At 26.3% G+C, this 18,693-nt stretch overlaps 1 protein-coding gene across 1 annotated transcript; it reads right to left on the bottom strand.

Annotated features, from left to right (window-relative positions):
* Positions 1 to 293: 293 nt before the first annotated feature.
* On the bottom strand, positions 294 to 9,407 carry LOC129966134 (C-factor-like). The gene is made up of 5 exons (XM_056080521.1): positions 9,177 to 9,407; positions 4,314 to 4,365; positions 3,982 to 4,169; positions 2,068 to 2,217; positions 294 to 754 (listed from the first exon to the last, which is right to left on the bottom strand). Exons 1-5 carry the CDS (start codon positions 9,306 to 9,308, stop codon positions 530 to 532), a joined length of 747 nt encoding a protein of 248 aa, XP_055936496.1. The 5' UTR covers positions 9,309 to 9,407; the 3' UTR covers positions 294 to 529.
* Between the last annotated feature and the right edge of the window lie 9,286 nt (positions 9,408 to 18,693).

Genomic DNA, 18,693 nt, shown 5'->3' with positions numbered 1-18,693 from the left:
ACAGCACAGCATAATTTAGATTATATTTTAGAATAAATGCTACTGCAATAATTAAAAATTAATCACATTATCATTTTAGCCCTAATATGAATTTTACTTTTAAATAATTGTAAAAACAAAGTTTCTTGAAATAGAAAAGAACTGCATTTCAAAAATAAATGACATTCAATTATTTAAAAACATTCTAGAGGAACATATGATCTGTCAGAAAACAAGTATTTTTTTTAGAGTAATGAATATTTGATATATGTATTACCATGCAGCAATCCAATAAAATTAATTTGAAAACAAAATAATTACAGAATGCTTTTATTGAAAAATTAGAATAACAAGTAGCAAATATTTGACATTTTATCAAACAACAAGAATTATAATTACAAGAAAAAAAAATTGAGCAAATCTTAACAAATTAAATTAAAGGAACATCTAGAGCAATTGCCATTGATGGATAGCAATCAAAACAAAATTAATCTGGGTAGTGATTGGATACATTGTAGCTAATATAATTGATAAAATGTAATAAAAGCTCTCACCAAGGAATTGGTTTTCCATCATAATTAAACATAATACCACAGTGTTTTTCATTTGCTTGTTGAATAGTATTTAGCATGCCACTAACACTCGTAGTTGTTGTAATCAAAGCATTTTTACCTCCCATATCAGTTTGAACCCAACCAGGGTGGAGAACAAAAGCTAAAATTCCATGTGGCTTTAAGTCTACAGATAATGATTTTGTAACCATATTTAAAGCAGTCTGTAAAAAGAAATGAATTTAGATCACAATAATGAATTTCAATGTAACTTACTTAACATGGAATAGAAATTGGAATTAAATACCCTAATTTAAATTCAACAAGCATTTTATACATATATTTCTGACATATCTTAAGAATATTGCAATTTTCTATTGTAATGTCTTAACATTTCAAATTATAAATGGGCAATTGACAGTTTTTCATCTTTTTACTAAAATGCTGGAGGGATATTGAATAAATTACATTTCTAGATCTGTATTTTATTTTAAGCAATAATACTTTAGATATCTTAATAGATGAGTAACTAAAATTTTAAAAGAAATTAAACTGTTGAAGCTACAAATTTACTGTTTATTAATTAACAATGTATGAATAACATGATTTGATCAATAATTAATACCATAATTCAGATTAAAATTGCTTTTTTACCCCCAAAAATTGAAACTTTGGTTTATTTAAAATTTTTAGTTTGTTTACAGATGGAAATTAGTCTTAATTCATTTTACTAATTTTCACAATTTTGTAAAATCTTATTTTTATCATTGTATTTTCCTGACCCTATGCATTTTGTACTATTGGAAATTTAATTAATGATAATATAAATTTTGAAAAAGAGTTGTTTAAACTAGTTAGCTTGCAAAATTCAAGATTTGTATCCATATGAATTTATAAAGGATGCTTGAATTTTTTTATCCAATAAATAATTAAACAAACAAAGAAACAATTGAGCACACAGCTAAAATGATTTAATTATTATAGCTAAAATGGAATGAAATTTATGTGCAATGATAAAACAAGGAACCAAATCATCAAACTCTTTGCAATTTTTCTGAATATTAAATAAATATATATATATTTAAAAAATATTAAATATGTATTGACAGTACAGTTCATGGAAGTTTTGGAACAGCAATTTTCTGAAGTTTGGAGAGAATCTAACCCAAACTTTAAATCAGAATTCCTTAAATTGTGGCTTGCAATTCCAAATAAAGTCTCTATAATTATTTTAACCCATTCTTTATTTAACCATTAAGATATTTTTAAGTAAAAAAATGTAAACATAACAACAAAATTAATTTTTTAAAAACAAACATGAATTAATATCTTTTCTTCGTAACCCTTTTCTTGTTATAGAGTCAGTAAGAAATATTACAGGAAAAATTGGAACCATAAAAACTTTTTTTAATTCATTTGAAAAGGAAACTATAAATAGTTTCTTTTGAATTTCAAGAGGCTGTATTTTAGATCAAGGAAACAAAATATAATTTTAAAATTTCCAATTACAAAATAAATATTTTTAATACAAGTTTACCTTGCTAGTTCTGTAAGGATAAAAGCCACCACTAGTATTATCATCGATTGAGCCCATTTTAGAGGTAATGTTAATGACAGCTGCACGAGCACATGATAAACTATCACCACCAATTTTTGAAGCAGCTGTTTTCAACAAAGGCAGTAGCTCCTATAAATAGATTTTAATTACGGAATAAATGACATATAAATTTAATGGCATTTTTTATCATTATGGAATTCTTGTAATATATCACAGATATAATGCAATCAAAATATTTCTGCAAAATCTTTTTAAATAATAAAAATTAATATATGCAAGAAAATATACAAAAAAAAACACCCCCCAAAACACATTTGCATATCATGTAAATGTTACTTATAAATATATAATTTTAAATATTTATTTTCTCTAGATAATTAAGCTGGAATTAAAAACCATTGCTTTAAGTAATATTTTATGCAGTTATTAGAATGATCCAAAAATTTCTAGTACTAGCATGTGCAATACTATTCAAATAGTATTTATATTAAAATATTATTGGCAATTTCTATAAACGATTTAAAGAATAAAACTATTCAATTTGTGAAGTCTCATTAGTACTATTATTGAACTTCAAACCATGCATGTAATTCAAATGTTTTTGTAACAAATGTTAACTGTAAACAGTCTCAGCATATGTGTGACACAACGAAACAATTCTTTTTAACAGAAGTTTATTTTGAAAACACCGTATTGAAAAAAGCTAATATTATATTGAAAACTATCTCTGTTATTTTTCCTGCTCTGAAAATTTTTAAGAATTTGTTACTATTGGTGGAGGTAAGGAAATCGTGCATTAATGTAACATAACTAATCATTAGCAACTAATAAATGCAATGATTCATTATAAATAATTCTGTCTCAATAATTTAAAAAAAAATTAAGCTACAAAACTTCTAACAGATTTTTATATCAAACACTATTATATTTGCTAAGCATTTAAGAAATTTGCTATGGACCACTTCATCAAGTTGGTTTTCAATAATTCTGAAATGTCACAAGAATAAATATACTTTGCTACTTATATGGTTTTAATCAAAGAGGGAGTGGGAATCAGTCAGTTCAAGTTAAACAATTTCTATCAATTGAGATTTAAAAAAAATTCAAGATAAAAGCTATTATATAAATTGAAATAAGAATAGTAATAATATTATAGCAACAATAAAATGTCATTTTAAAAAACTGGTTAATGTATAAAAGAAACAAAATAATGAATTAATATTAATTGTTTAAAATTCATTAAAAAGGAGCAAAGTTATATATCATAGTAAAAATATGGTTCTTGAAATTAAAAAATAAAATAAAATGATACACAAAATTAACTGAATAATTTAAACAATCCTTCAATAAAGTGTAAAAATTTCAAATTGATCTTTAAAAGCAAAACTCAAAATATTAAAACCTTTATTTAATGACGGTACTTAATACTACCATTTAAATTAGGCTATTTAATATAACAATTGTTTCTGATGGCATTCAAAAGAACATTAGGAGTGTAGCTATGGCAGTATGCAATAGATATCAACTAAAGGCAGAAATTAAAAAAATTAATTATATTAATTAAAAAATTTTTTTAATCTTCACTGAGATTATTCAACAACAAACTTAATTAATCAAACTGAAATAAAGTTGAAAAATTGATGATAAAATAATTTAGTAAATAAAGGGTTCAGTAACAAGAAAGCAATATTTATAGGTCTATTATTATTGCTTTTAAGATATATAATATGAAAAAAAAAAGTTTAAAAGAATGTATTATCTTAGACAATGAGAAAATAAAAATTTAATAAAAATTAGTTTAGAAAATATCTAAATTAACATATAACAAAAACTAATATATCATTAAACAATTTTTAGCAACAAAATTGGAGGTGACAGTTTGAAAAATCTTACTTTAGTTAAAAGAAGTGGGCTAACTGTATTGACTTCAAAATTTTCCATCATATCTTCCTTTGTCACATTATCTAAATCCTTCCAAATGGCTATACCAGCATTATTTATTAACAAATTTAAACCCGTTTCTGAAATTTCTTGTTCAAGTTGCTGACGAAATTTAGGGAAGCTCTTCTCATCTTTAACGTCTGTCAATATAAAATAAGTGGAATGAATAAAACGTGTAGGTGTAAATAAAATTAGCATTATAAACGTTTAAATTTATTACAAAAATCTGCAAGGCAAAAAAAAAAAAAAGTTTAAAATAAACAAAATGATTTATTGTAACTTACCTAGTTGCAATATCTTGACATTATCATGAGATTTTGCTAAATTCTGAAGATCCTAAAATGTCAAATGAAAAAAATCTGCATTTCAAGAAAACAAACAAAAAATTACTTCATCAATGAGATAATTTAAATATCTCAGCTCTCACTAAACAACATCTACTATAGATATCTGGATACTCATCGGTTGCAACAACAACCAAAAAGCGGCAAGAATTTTTTTTTTGCTAATTTGGCGATGTCAATCGTCAAACTGCTGTTGCATGCGATTCACGACCTGAGTATAGTTTTATAATTTGCCGAAATTTTTTCTTGGCTCTTTTTTGGTCGCTGTTAGAAATGAATTGAACTGATAAAATAACCGAATAAAACTGAACCGATATTTGCAATATCTTTGTAGTTGGATTAAATAAATTAGAACTAAGCATTTTCTTTTTAATGATCAAAGAACAAACAAAATATCAAACACTTGAATACAATTTTGTTCCGAAGTTATTGTTATTTTTTAAGCCTGGATTTTTATTTTACACAAAATTAAAACAGAATATTATATTACCTCACAATATGGTATTTTGGAAATCTTGTCAAAAATATTTAGTTCATAACAAGACATGCAACTAGAATTGTCATCAAAGCTGGCCTTCTCTATAAGAAGAAGAAACAATTTGGGGCCTTATTTTTTGTTTTTGTTTTGTACAGCAAAAAAAAATTGCTACCATGAACATACATTATTGCGTGATCTTGTTTTGTTATTAATAATTTCAGAAAAATTAAATTTTTTTTGTAGTTTCTTTTTTTGTGCTTAGTATAGGGAGTGGATTTAAGTGTTTTGCACACATGACACAATTCTTTATTAACTTGTTGCTGAGCACTAGTTATAGTAACTGGCAACATAAAGAAAGATTTTAACACAATCAATACCTTTAGAAATTATAATTATTTAATATATATTGCAATATGCCTTGTACATTATTTCCATCCTTTACATTCAAAATCAAATCTCGTAGCAAATCCATTTCCTGGATTGGGTTTTCTTCTACATCTTTGATATAAAACTTTAAAAAAATTTGGAACACTTTTCTAATTCATGCTTTTCTAAAGTTTTTATAATAGTGCTTAATTTGAAATACTTATAAATTCATCTTCTATATATACAATACAAATATTGATTTTAATATTAAAATATAACATCTAAATTCCTCTGTCGAGTTTTCAATAATTTCAAATTCTACTATTTTGGTATATAATCTTTTTCTTTTTTAAATTAGTTTTTTATGAAAAATGTTCTGAAATATGTAAATTACGAGGTATTTCTTTTGCTCCATCTAAAAAAATGCTTTGAATTTCATTCTTCAATTTTGGATTTCAATTTTATTGATTAAATTAAAAGCCAAGAACAATTGTTTTTGCTTGAAATAGGTTGTTGATAGTGTTAATTTTGGGCAATATTGCAAACCATACTATTAAACATAAAATAAATAGCATTTTTTGTATCGAATTCATAGACTTTTAGCCTCGGATACCGCTATATTACAGCTATTTCAATCAATAAATTCTTCTGAGTATTACAAATTTGTTCAAACAATGTTACACTGTTTTAACCGAATCTAATTATGTTTCCCAAAGAGTATTGTATAATGATTTAAGACTAACATTTAAATGCTTTTGTAGAATTTTCTATCTTTTTGTAGATGCAGAAAGCAATATGTAAATTGCAAAATCCCCCTAAAATTTCTATATCTACTGCTGGAAGTGGCATCACAAATTAATAAATTAAAAATGTATGAAAGGCAAGGTGCATAAACTGCATAAAGGTATAGAAAAATTATTCTAAATTGTAACTTTTATATTTCCTTTTCATTTTGGTAATATTGTTGTATGCCTGTCCTCCACATGCGTAACATTTAAATCAAGGTCACTTACTCTTTTCGATAGTTTTTGGTAGTCTTTATCATATCAGTTGCTTCAATTGACTCTTTATAATTAATTTTTTTCTCTTCAAAATTTGCATAACAAATAATTACTGAAGTTTGTTTCTTATGGAAATATCAGGAATACAATCTATTTGGATACTGCACTCCTGATATTGTACTGTCTTTTATTTTGTTAAGGATGTCATTTGCTAAAGCAGGAATAATTAGTTCCTGTGATCTATGTGCTAAATGATGCATTATTCTATTTATTGAATTTTTCAGATGGAATATTCATTGTTCAGAACATAATTTTAGTTCTTGATCAGGTTGGAGGCCCCTGAATTGCGTGGTCCTGATGCACAGCATTCGCTGCATCCTCCACATAACCGGCCCTGATTGTCATATGTCCTATATCAATGGAATTTGTCAATGCATTTCAACACCCAGTAAAACATTATCATTCTTATTATTTTCTCTCTAAATTATGCTGGATAATTCCCAAATCATGTATGAGAAGCAACAGAAAGTATTATAGCAAATTAAGAAATCTTGAAATTGACAAAACAGAAATGTTAATCAACAGTTTGTGTATCCAGAAACATTATTTAGAGAAAAATATAATTTCAATCAAAACTGCAAAGCAAGTCTAAAGTTAATTATTGAAGATCTTTGAATATACAAAATATATTAATCAGAAGTAATTCTAATAAGAGTTTTTAAACCAAGAAAAGACACCATACAGCTGATAAGCTATCGGTCCATTGCCCTATTACACACACTAAATAAATTTATAGAAAATCTCATGCTTAACCCCTTAAGCTCTATGACTTACGTTGTGCAGGTCAACGTATGGCATTTTAGTCATATTTCACAATGATGTATGGCTCAAATGTCATGCAATCATGTGAAGTAGCCACTGGTGAGAGTTCATCTGATAAAGTATTTATATCTATGGAACTTCCCAAATTAATGTGTTCAGCAAAATTTCTTTCCAATCGAGATATTTTGAGATTTTAAAATATTAAAGTCTTTAGAATCAAGAAAATCTCTTCACTAATGGAATATTTCAGCTAACAACTCTAGAGCTCAAGGGATTAAAAGATATAACAAATAATAAAAGAAAACCTGAATTTAGACATCACAATAATTTGGCTTTACAGCTCAACTATTTAGAAAATGCCAATTTCTCAGAGTAATTGAACTTTCCTCAAAGGTAAAACATAATAAATATACAACCAGGTAATTTCTTTTGAAAAAAAATCTTGAAAAAAAAATCCTATTAAAACTAAACAAATATATCCCTAAACTCGAAAAACAGATAATCAGAAAAAAGATCAAACTTGATGAAAAGATTAAAACTATCTTGTTTAAAAATTTCAAGACTGTCTTAAAATAAAAATCTATAATCAAAGACCCATGTGAAAAAGAATTTAAATATCAAAGAGTCCTAAATAAATCATTCATTTTCAAATCACTGTAAATCACCTGAAAAAACTTAATTTAATGATGCCCTCAGAGCACAATAAATGCTAATATGTAGAAATTCACCTCTCCAGTGAAAACAAGCAATTCACCTACATGTCCTATTTTAGATCAGTTATAGCATATATTAATTCTGGGATGCAACAGTAAAACCAAATCTCAATCAAATACAAATCACAAAAAATAAAACTTAAAATTGGAATACTAATGCCAGAAGTTATAAAGAAATATTGAACTTAGAAAAGCCTTAAACATTCAATAGTTTAAAGAATTTACAATCACAAATTTCCAACATCGAGAATCCAACTATCTAAATGATCTCAAATTCTTCAGAAAAATCCAACTCAAAAGACCTTAAGTTCTCTTGCTAAGCTGAATCGACTTTTTCTTGTCATTATTCTCCTGATCTTTGAATAATGATTAATCATAAATGGAGAATTACGATAATAGCCATATTCTATAATGCTTCTAATTTCAACCCAATTGTTACTCCACAGTAAGCGAGTGACAAGGGATTCTGATCATCACCAAAACAAAAAAAGTGTTTATTTCCCATAACAAACAATGCTAACATCGAGGGTTATCACCATATTCTTTTCGTTAAGGATCAGCTGATTCTGGCACATTTAAATTCTAGCCTCTTAGTTTCTTTCATATGGTCATGATAACCTTAAAATAAAATTTCTCTTTTTATACCTTTGTTAAATTACTTTCCAATTATTCTAAAGTATGAAAAAAATTATTTTCTAATTTTAAAGGACAATCATTATTGCACAAACCCTGTTACTTTGTAAAATAAATAGATTTGAACTGCAGCATATTCTATAATGGTGAATATACTGAATGGTGAATATGCTAATCAGTGTTGAAGGACAAAGACATAGCCAATGAACTATGTCTTTGTCCTTTAACACTGATAAGCTACGCAAATACATATTTAATATTCTAACTCACAAAGCAAGTGTGAATATAATATGAACTCAATGGTCAGATGACAGAGAAAACAGATAAATAATTTTGATTTTTTATATAATTATAATTATTATAGTTATAAAATGAATGATGGGATTCATAATAGTAGAAAAGAAAGTGAAACACAAACACTAAAATATGACTAGCCTTGCATCTTTCCAATTACTGAATAAGTTCATTCTGTTAGAATGCTTAAACTTTATTGATTGTTTACAAAAGTAAAATAAACCCTTGCTTACTCATTTTTTTACATATGTACTAAGCATTTAAACGACTCTCATCAATGTTTGGCAATTATGACAATCCTTTATATAAACGAGGTGCATTAAAAATACGAAATTCATGTCGGGAATTTTAAAATTTGAATTAATAGGCAAAATTTAACTATAAAAATAATATATTGAAATGAAAGGAATTCAATGTTAATAAAGAATTAAACATCCACAAGAAAATTTCATAGTTAAGCTTTTAAAATGCCAAAAAGGTAAAATATTAAACTTACGTCAGCTTTGTCAGGATTTCGGCAAGTAGCAAATATAAGATTAGGAGGAGAAGGGAGATTGAGAAATTGTTTTACAAACTCAAGGCCGATTCCACGATTAGCACCAGTTATCAGAACATGTGGGATACGCATTTTTTAACGAATGTCTTTATTAAATAACAAATATAAGTATGCGTAAAGTATTGAATTCAAACTAAAATCAAAACAAGAACCAATTCCCTCAAGGTCGGCAAACACAGTTACGATATCCTTTAGAAAATTAACAATGTTAATAATCTTTGCTTCAAGCTGATAAAACATGTTGCATTTTATTTTTATTTTTAAAAAATGTAAAAAATATATATTTAATTTTATACCGCATAAAAATAAGAAAAATATTAAAATAAAACTCGCTCCCATTTTGCAATTGGTATCAAATTACTGTTGCTCTAGAGCTCCAATCCTGTTAATAGAAATGCATAATTCACGATTTTTTGAATAACAAATAATTTTGCTATTGTTATTTTTAAATATTTGCTCCAGATATCTGTTATTTGAATCATATTATTAATTAAAATTATTAATTAGTATTAGATATAAAATTTATTAATTGTAATTAATACTTAATTTATTAATTTAAGTAATGTATGATTGAATTAATTTATCTCTTTCAGCTTACTTCTTAAATTTGATTTTTTTTCAGAGCTATTTATTTAATTTCTTTATAAAATAAATCATTTTCTGAAAAATTTGAATCAAAAATATATGTTATTTCTTTAAAATGTTTACTTTAGCTCTATATTCTACCAATAGATGGCACCAGCAGTAAATTGAATATATGCAGTCATATCACAAGCAATTAAAAATGATCAAAAGATGACAAAAACAAGCAAAATAAATGGAATAGTGCATCGTCAAATGCTAATATCCGCGAGTCAAAGTCATTCCGATGAAGTGGAGCGGTGATTTCACAATTTCCAGTGAAGTCACCGCTCCGATAAATTTCAGTGATATGCAATTCAATGATACTATAATTCCAAGAATAACCAGTTCGTTCACTTTTCAACCCATTCACAGATCGTATCGATTGTTACTTAATATCGTGATCCCAGACCTGTAATCGAAGTATCAACAGTAAGATCGTATCAAGAATTTGAATCATACCCCTCTTTGAAAAGTGTTGATCACTGGTATTTTTGACTTTTTGATATTGGTTACGTAATAACCGATCGTAAAATATTTGTTATCCCTACCTATTAAATGAAAAAAAGAAAAATACCTTCATTAGGAAAGCATGTATGGATTAATTTTTAAAAATCAGTCAGAAAGTTTAAAAGTAAATCTCACATTGAAAAAACCAATTAAATACAATTTCTGGTATCGCACGCACGCCCACACACGCGCATACACACACACCTGACCCTTTTAATATAGAGGAACATGATGATTTGACGATTTTAATTCTAAAAGAATCAAATCAGCTAATTAGAAACAAAAATTTGTGAGGAGTCTCTTAAAGAAGTCTATGAAAACTCAGTGAATTTCTACACGCATCTGTTTATTGGCATTTGAAGTATTTAATAGAATTTTTATCAAGACTAACATTAATAATATCAGAAGAATATCAATTTTCGGCAATAGTGAAAATACCGAGTGCCTTATCATAAATATGCACAATATATAAGAATTTTTAAGACACTGACATGTTAAAAGTATTGTAATCATAATATTCTAGTACAAAACTATTAATTATATTCTAATAATTTATTCAGTTGAAGATTTTATTTATAAAAAATCAATGCCATATTTTATCATGAACAATCGAATATTGTACGCCATTGTTGAAATAATATTGAAAATTCTGCTTTGAAGTGAACAATAGTGCGATTATACTTTATATTCTTTCTTTAACAATCCCCTTAGCACAAAATACTTCAAATACGATATTCCCACGATGTTATTCGATGTTCTGAATGCCGGTCAATGGCGGGAAGATATCAATGTTGTTTGGCATTTTCAACTAAAAGGAAATGAAAAACAAAACTTTGTTGAAATTAAAAATGCAAACTCTACATCACACAACTTTATCAAGAAATAACGATACTATTGTGAATTCTGGGAAATAATAATTAACAGTTTATTATTCATTTTAGTATTTTTTACATGCCTAGATCTGACAATCTAAATACGTTTGAGATGTCGATACTTTGCTGAGATTTCAAAAACATCCGATTAATAAAACGTTAGACAGTCCTTTATTTATTTAAAATAAAACAAATTAATATTAGAAAATAAAATGAAATTAACTATAAAAACATTTAGACATAAAAAAAGTCTGGGAAATTCTCCTTCGTTCTTACTTTTAATATATAAAGATTTTAAAATTATTGTGTTTATATATTATTATTTAAAATCATTAAAACATGCTTGTAAGTAAATTTCTAAGAGCTCTGATTTGCAAACCTTGCTTCGCAGAAAGCATTAATTTATCTTTTCCTCAATACTGAAATTATAATTTTTATGAGCAGAATCAACGCCGAAATCTTTAAAAATCTTTCTTGAAAGTACTCGTTTATGTCCTTTATTTTAAAAAGCGATTTCTTTTGAACCAAATTTCTATAATTTATTCAAATAGAGCAATTAGTTACGAAAGGAAATCACTGACTCTTTGATTTCAAATTACATTCCTTTTACAAAAACTTGTAGGAAGTTTATTTAATTAAAAGGATAATTTAAAAGTGGATATGATACATGATAACACCATATCCATAATCTAGAACGGTATATTTTCTCGCTATTAGAATAGATAAGACGCATTGCAACCAAACCAGAATGTTCCGAGTTCTAGTCTCGAGTTAAGTGGAAGTCCAAATTGTTAAAAAGTAGCGAAAAGCTGAAGTAAAACTTTAACTGCATTTAAATTTGTAAATATTTTTAATCTTAAAAATAAATCTGTATTGCATTGCGAAACTGCATTTTTCAATATTGATTGTAAAATTCTGATATTTTGTTGGATTTGAAAACTGTAATTTTTCTAATTTTCAAAATAATACAAAATTCAAACTTATTTTACAATAATACGCTGATTGGGATTAAAAAAATTTCCAAATATTACTCCAGAAATTTTCTTACTAAAGTATTACCGAGGTTATTGTTATTTTATGCGTGAATGTGATTGGTAGTATTGACATCTTCCCTCTACTTCAAAAGAAAAGTTTTCACTTGGACGAGAATTTGTCGGCTTTTATGTTTCCTAAGGATGATAGAAAGTCATTAGATATACAATCATCCTCCATTATTACTAGTTTACTAATACTTTATTTGTTTCTAGGATACTTAATTATTCAGGTTTTAAAGAAGGGCTGCCGAAGAAAAATTTTCTTTTCTGGATAGATTGAATGGTTGTAAAATATCCGTTTTCTTGGAATCTGAAGCTCGCGCTGTTGGTCAACTATAAAATATTGGTTTCTCTGTTTGTTACTCTTGACATAAAAGCTGTTATACAGGATGTTACTCAGGAAACACAAATGTCGAATTATACAGCAGAGTGCATCTCCCATCAGAACTTTGTTGAATTAATGTAAAATTCGATAGTCATGAATGTACTCCCTATAATATATATATTATATAAATATAATTAGAATCTAAGGAAAAAAATTCACTGTCACCCTCACAATTTCATTTCGAGGATGTGGAATGTTATATATATATATATATATATATATATATATATATATATATATATATATATATATATATAAGTAACCAATCTAAAGTAAGAAAAAGTTTGAAAACGAAACAAAACAGTTTCGAAATCGCAACTAAAATTTATTACCTATTAAAACTAAAACCAAAAAAGAACTTCATAGTATTGAGAGAGCGCAATTGCAGCTACTTCTAAAACACAGATGAATTGATACAAAAGTATTAGAATCAAGTTAATAGGAAAAACAAAAAATCAAATAAAAATTAAACCAAAAAAATTATTAAAAAAATATAAAAAATATAAAAAAAGAATCCGGCCTGAAGACTTTTTCAAGGGTCACCCTCAGGCAGGGATTCAAAGAAAGGGATTTTTTCTGTGAGGACATACAGACATTGTCTAATAATGATTCCTCGTGACCCGAAAATCCCCTGAAATTATGCTCAAGAGATATACCATTTTAACAGAAAGGAAATACAAAATAACAAATTAGAAGAAAATAACCATAACAAAGTAAAAATACAATATCAAAAATAACAATAAAAACAAAAACTAGCACTAAAATTAAAATTAAAAACGAAAAGTCCAGAACATACCATCCAACAGTCAAGGAAACTTTAAACTATCGATTGTGATTCCCTGTTTTTTAAAAAAATTAACGGTAAATTATGTAAACAGAGGTAGGCTCCCAGCGCCATCTATTGAGTGATCCAATATGCAAGGAAAGTTCTATTTTTATTTAAGCCAAAGGATTAATCCCAAACCATACCTTGTTTAATTAAAAAATTGACATTACAGTAATTTCTAGGAAATTATATTTTAATTAAATTTTTAAGGAGGATGTTTGATGCTTCAATATAAGAATTTTTATTATTGCAAACCCTTTTGATCCTGTTAACTTGTGAGAAAATTAGATTTTTGAAAATTTTAGAGTTTAGATTGGAATGGTAGTTACATAGTTTTGTTATTTTAAAGTTGAAATCATCCCTTTTATCGTATATACCAACTATTGTTTTATCATTAGCAATTTCGATTTTTAAATCCAGAAAGGTAGCCTCAAGTTGATTTTTATTTGTATCTTTTAGAATTAAATCTTTTGGATAGCAATTAGTAATAATATTAGTATTGTCGAAATTAATCAAAAGTAGGTCATCAATATATCTCCACCCGTTTATTAAATTATATTTAATTATTTTTTTCTCATAGTAATGCAGGAAAATATTAGTTAAAGCACTTGTGAAAGCTGTTCCCATTGGAATGCCCTTGACTTGTTTATAAAAATTAATACCATTAAACACGTAATTTTCAGTAATATTAAAATTACATAACTCAAGCCAGTTATTTTTAGGAATGATATTTTCATTTAAATATTCGTCATATATAAAAGTGCAGACCTTTATTAATTTTTCGTGAGGTAGATTAGTGTATAAATTTTCGAAATCAAAAGTATTAAGTTTATTAATGTTATCTTTAAGAAAATCCAATACTTCTTTGTTACTAGAAATAATACAGTTGTCTTCATTTTTTATTTTGTCCCGGATAATTTTTAAGTATTTAAAGAAATGTTTACCCGTATAGTAATTATAACTGCCAGTGCTACAGGTTACGAATCTGAATTTTAATGGATTTTTATGAAATTTAACTGTTGGGAATAAATAAGGATAGTTAAGAGAGCAAGTCTTAGTTTTGGTTTTTTTTGTGAAAGCTAGCATTCTTTTATCTAATTCCTTTTTCCCGGTGTTCTTTAACATATAAGTTGCATTAGAGTTATATTCATTAATTAAAAGTTCTTTATAATAATATTTACAAATTAAACAGAAATTATTTGCTGATTTATCTATTACTGTAATAACAAATTTTTCTTTTAAATTTTTTATTTCGTTTTTTAATGTTTTACTAAAATAAATCCCACGTTCTTTAGATCTGTCAAAATCAGTATTCATTTTTATTTTAATTTCCTTTAAAATTCTCACTTTCCATTCCCCGAAACCTTCCGCAGGCCAATGGTATTTTCTAGATAATTTGGCAATAAAAACACCCAAATCATTACCAATAGAAATCAAAATTTTGTTATGGTTTATTTTTTCTCTTAATCTAAATTTTGTTCCTCTTCCCATCAAATCTCTTAAAGAGTTGGATTCAATAATTTTTAAATTACCTGTAATAATATGACCTTTATCAATATCTATAAAATCTTTATATTTTTCTTTGTTACAGTAACAATCTGTTTTATTTATTTTGTCTAAATTTTTGCTATAGTAATTATAATTACAAATTTTTTTCTTTAAAGTTGAAGTGGAACTAAACGCTATTGATACAATAGTTTTATCTGTAAGAGGAAAAAATATATTATTATTATGTATAATTTTGGGTAATTTTAGATATTCGAAGTAAATATCCAAGAATTTAATCACACAGTATTCTTTGTAAACATTATTTTTATTATTAAAAAGTAAATCGTTTTTTCCAATGTTAAGTTTACATTTAATAAGATCTAGAATAATACATTTAGTGTACGAATTTTAAAACTCTAATTCCCCGAATTTATTATTTAAAAACCATTTCATTTTATTATTTCTAAGACCAAAAATGTATTTCCTAATTCTGTGAATATTTTCACTATTGTGTTCCAGATTACAGTAATTTTGAAATTCCTCAAATATAATTTGAAAATTGCCTCCTTTGCCTTTACCTCTTTTAAATCTTTTAGAAAAGTTATCTTTATTTAGAAAATTTTTAAAAATGTTAAATTTGTTATAAATGCAATTATTGTTTAAATCTGCATAACCTTCCCCATTTAATTTACTATTGAGACCATAAGGAAATAACGTTTTCAGGTTGCAAATATAAATGTTTTAAATATCTAATCTTTTGTTTAATTCGTTAATATTGTCTTCTAGAATGTAGATATTAATATTGTTAAAGTTATGGTTTTGAAAATGCTCCAGTTCGAAGTCAGTGGTCCTATTTTTTATGAAGTTTTTTATATCGGATCTGTGATAGTTAATTCTTAAATTAAGCTCGGTGCTAGTTTGGCCAATATATTTTAAATTACATTCTGAGTCTTCAGGCCGGATTCTTTTTTTATATTTTTTTAATAATTTTGGTTTAATTTTTATTTGATTTTTTTGTTTTTCCTATTAACTTGATTCTAATACTTTTATATATATATATAATCCCTGGTTGAAAGAATTTTAGTATGAATTTAATTTTTCATCCGGTATCTTTGCATACAGAGATAAAATTGATTTTCCATTATATTCAATCAATTTCGGGATACCCATCTATGAGCATATTTATTTTACAACAAAACGGTTATTTTTTTACCACAGGGATTTCTGTGTAATAGATACGAGAAGAATATTGAAAGAAGCAAGATACGAGAAGAATATTGAAATATGATTTTAAATTTTGACAAAGATATTATAATCCTTTCATTAGTAGAAAATATTTTCAATTATCTTTTATTTTTAAAATGTTTGGGATGAGCTGGAAATGAAAATTGATTCTTTTCTTGACCAGCAGATCAATATCCACAATTCAGAAGGCTGTAACAAAATTGAAGAACAAATATATCCAGTTAACCAAAATTTAATTCACAGTACGATTGAAGAATGCCGCACATGGGCCTTGTCATCGAAAGAGAGCTCATGATATTTTCAAATATTCTGAAAGTGTCATGAGGGTATTGTGGCAATATTGTAAAGCATTTTTATACTAACAGAAGAAACATTTTCCCTCTTAGTCTTGGGAATCTCTCTTGAACACTGGTGAGTATTGCGCGCTTCTGGTGACAACGTTTTTTCAAATGAGGTTTATTTTAATTATTATATGTATTCATTTGAACAATTTCTCAGAAATATTTATTTTAAAGTATGGAAAAAATGTGTTTTTATACCAATTTTGACACTTTCTGTAAATTTGATTTCTAAATTTTACTGTAACAATTTTTTTCTTTTCAAAGCTCACGAAAGAAGTAAATAAAAAAGTGAAAACAAGAGAGGTAGAAAGAGAGAGAGAGAGAGAGAGAGAGGCGATGCAACAAATTGTAATTTTTCTTGAGAATCTACATAAAATGACAGACTGCACAAAAAACACTTTGTACAAGATATTCAGGCAAATAGAGCAATAAGACTTTTTTTTAAAAAAGCGATTAAAAGTTATGACGAAATTACTGCTCTAGAATACACATTCCTTTATTCCAATTCAATCACATAACGCAGCGTACGGAATTTTCTGGTGATGTTAATATTAAAACCATCGATTACTATTCGTAATCGATGGTTTTTTTTTTTTTTTTTTTTTTTTTTTGATTTTGCAATTTTAGTTTAGTTTTAACATTAATAATTCATACTTCAAATGAATCTTGAAGAAAAAGACAATATATTCTAAAAATGATCTAATGGCCTACAAATCATATCACAGCATAATGCTAAAAAATTAATGCTAAAATTATATTTCCGTTGATTGACTTTAGGCTAACAAATCGAAAGCCAGAATTTATAGTTTAAATATGTATAAGATATAGGCATGATATGTAAGCTTTGGGAATAAGCTCGAGTGTGCAAATTGAGAAAATAAGGTTTTACGGCAACTTTTGAACATATTAAACCATACTTTTGATCAAATATCTATAATATTTAAGAATGCTCATAATTTTTTCACCACTTTTCTTGATTATAAGCTTGACTTTTCTGTTTTTTTGGGATGGAGGTGGGGTTGCAGTTTTCTAATTTCCTTTTAAACCCTTTTTCTTCATAATGAGTACTGCGGTAGGGCGTTGTCCATATAGCATTTCGAATCAGATGAAACTTTTAATAATAAAAAGAAAATATAAGCTAATAATATTAATTTGCATGCATATTTAATATTTTCTTCGGATATGGTGAACTTGTATGCAAGTATTAATGGCGAATAATTATTTACATAAATTTTTACAACAATTAGTAATTTTTATACTAGTTTTTCAATGAAAAAGAGCATTTTGATACAAAATATGTTTAGTTCCGTTAAATAATGTTTTAAACATAATAATATGCCGTGTATGCAGTTTTGATTAAATGAAAAAAATATTTTGTAAAACTGTGATCAAATAAAAAGAAGTTTTGAGTAAATTCTTCTATAAATTACCATAAAAACATTGTTTTAGATATTAATATGAAGATTAATATACAAAGAATATAGAAAGACATTTAACATCGATTAAATGAAGTTATCAGTAGCTGGAATCATCTAAAACTGTCGTATTTCATTGAAAAAAGTATCAAAAGATACTATTTTAATCGAATGAAATTAAGGAAATTTAAATTATTCTTTATCATTTGAATACAGAAAATATTTTATAGAGATAACAAAGCTTAATACGTCATTTTTCAGTCATGGAATTTCTTTGTAAATGCTACTATAGTAGTGCAAATGACTTTTCGGTAACAGTTATAATGTCAAAACAAATTAATATAATAAAAGTATTAGTTTAGAAATAACTTTTCTCTGTAAACTATTAACAATATAGTTCACATTTTTGATATGAGATTAAAAATTTTATATTTTTATACCGGTACAATTTTTTTCTATTTATATACTCTACAAAGTTACTATTACTACAACAATACTTGAGAGTGACGCTAGAAAAATTCTGAAAATAAAACCAAAACAGCAGAGTAACAACAACAATAATAACAACCCTCCCTCCTTAAGATATAAGACAAGTAACAATATGCAGAGGATAAATTAGTTTAGTTTAGTTTAGTTACATTAACATAAAGTTTTGAAGCAACTCTTAGGCTCTTTTGGGCTGGGCAGAGTAATTATGGATCGCAATCAGAGGACGAAGTC

This window comes from Argiope bruennichi, chromosome 4, assembly GCF_947563725.1.
Source record: "Argiope bruennichi chromosome 4, qqArgBrue1.1, whole genome shotgun sequence".
Classification (NCBI taxonomy): Eukaryota; Metazoa; Arthropoda; class Arachnida; order Araneae; family Araneidae; genus Argiope; species Argiope bruennichi.
Note: the sequence above shows the minus strand (reverse complement) of the source record. Positions and strands in the feature narration are given on the sequence as shown.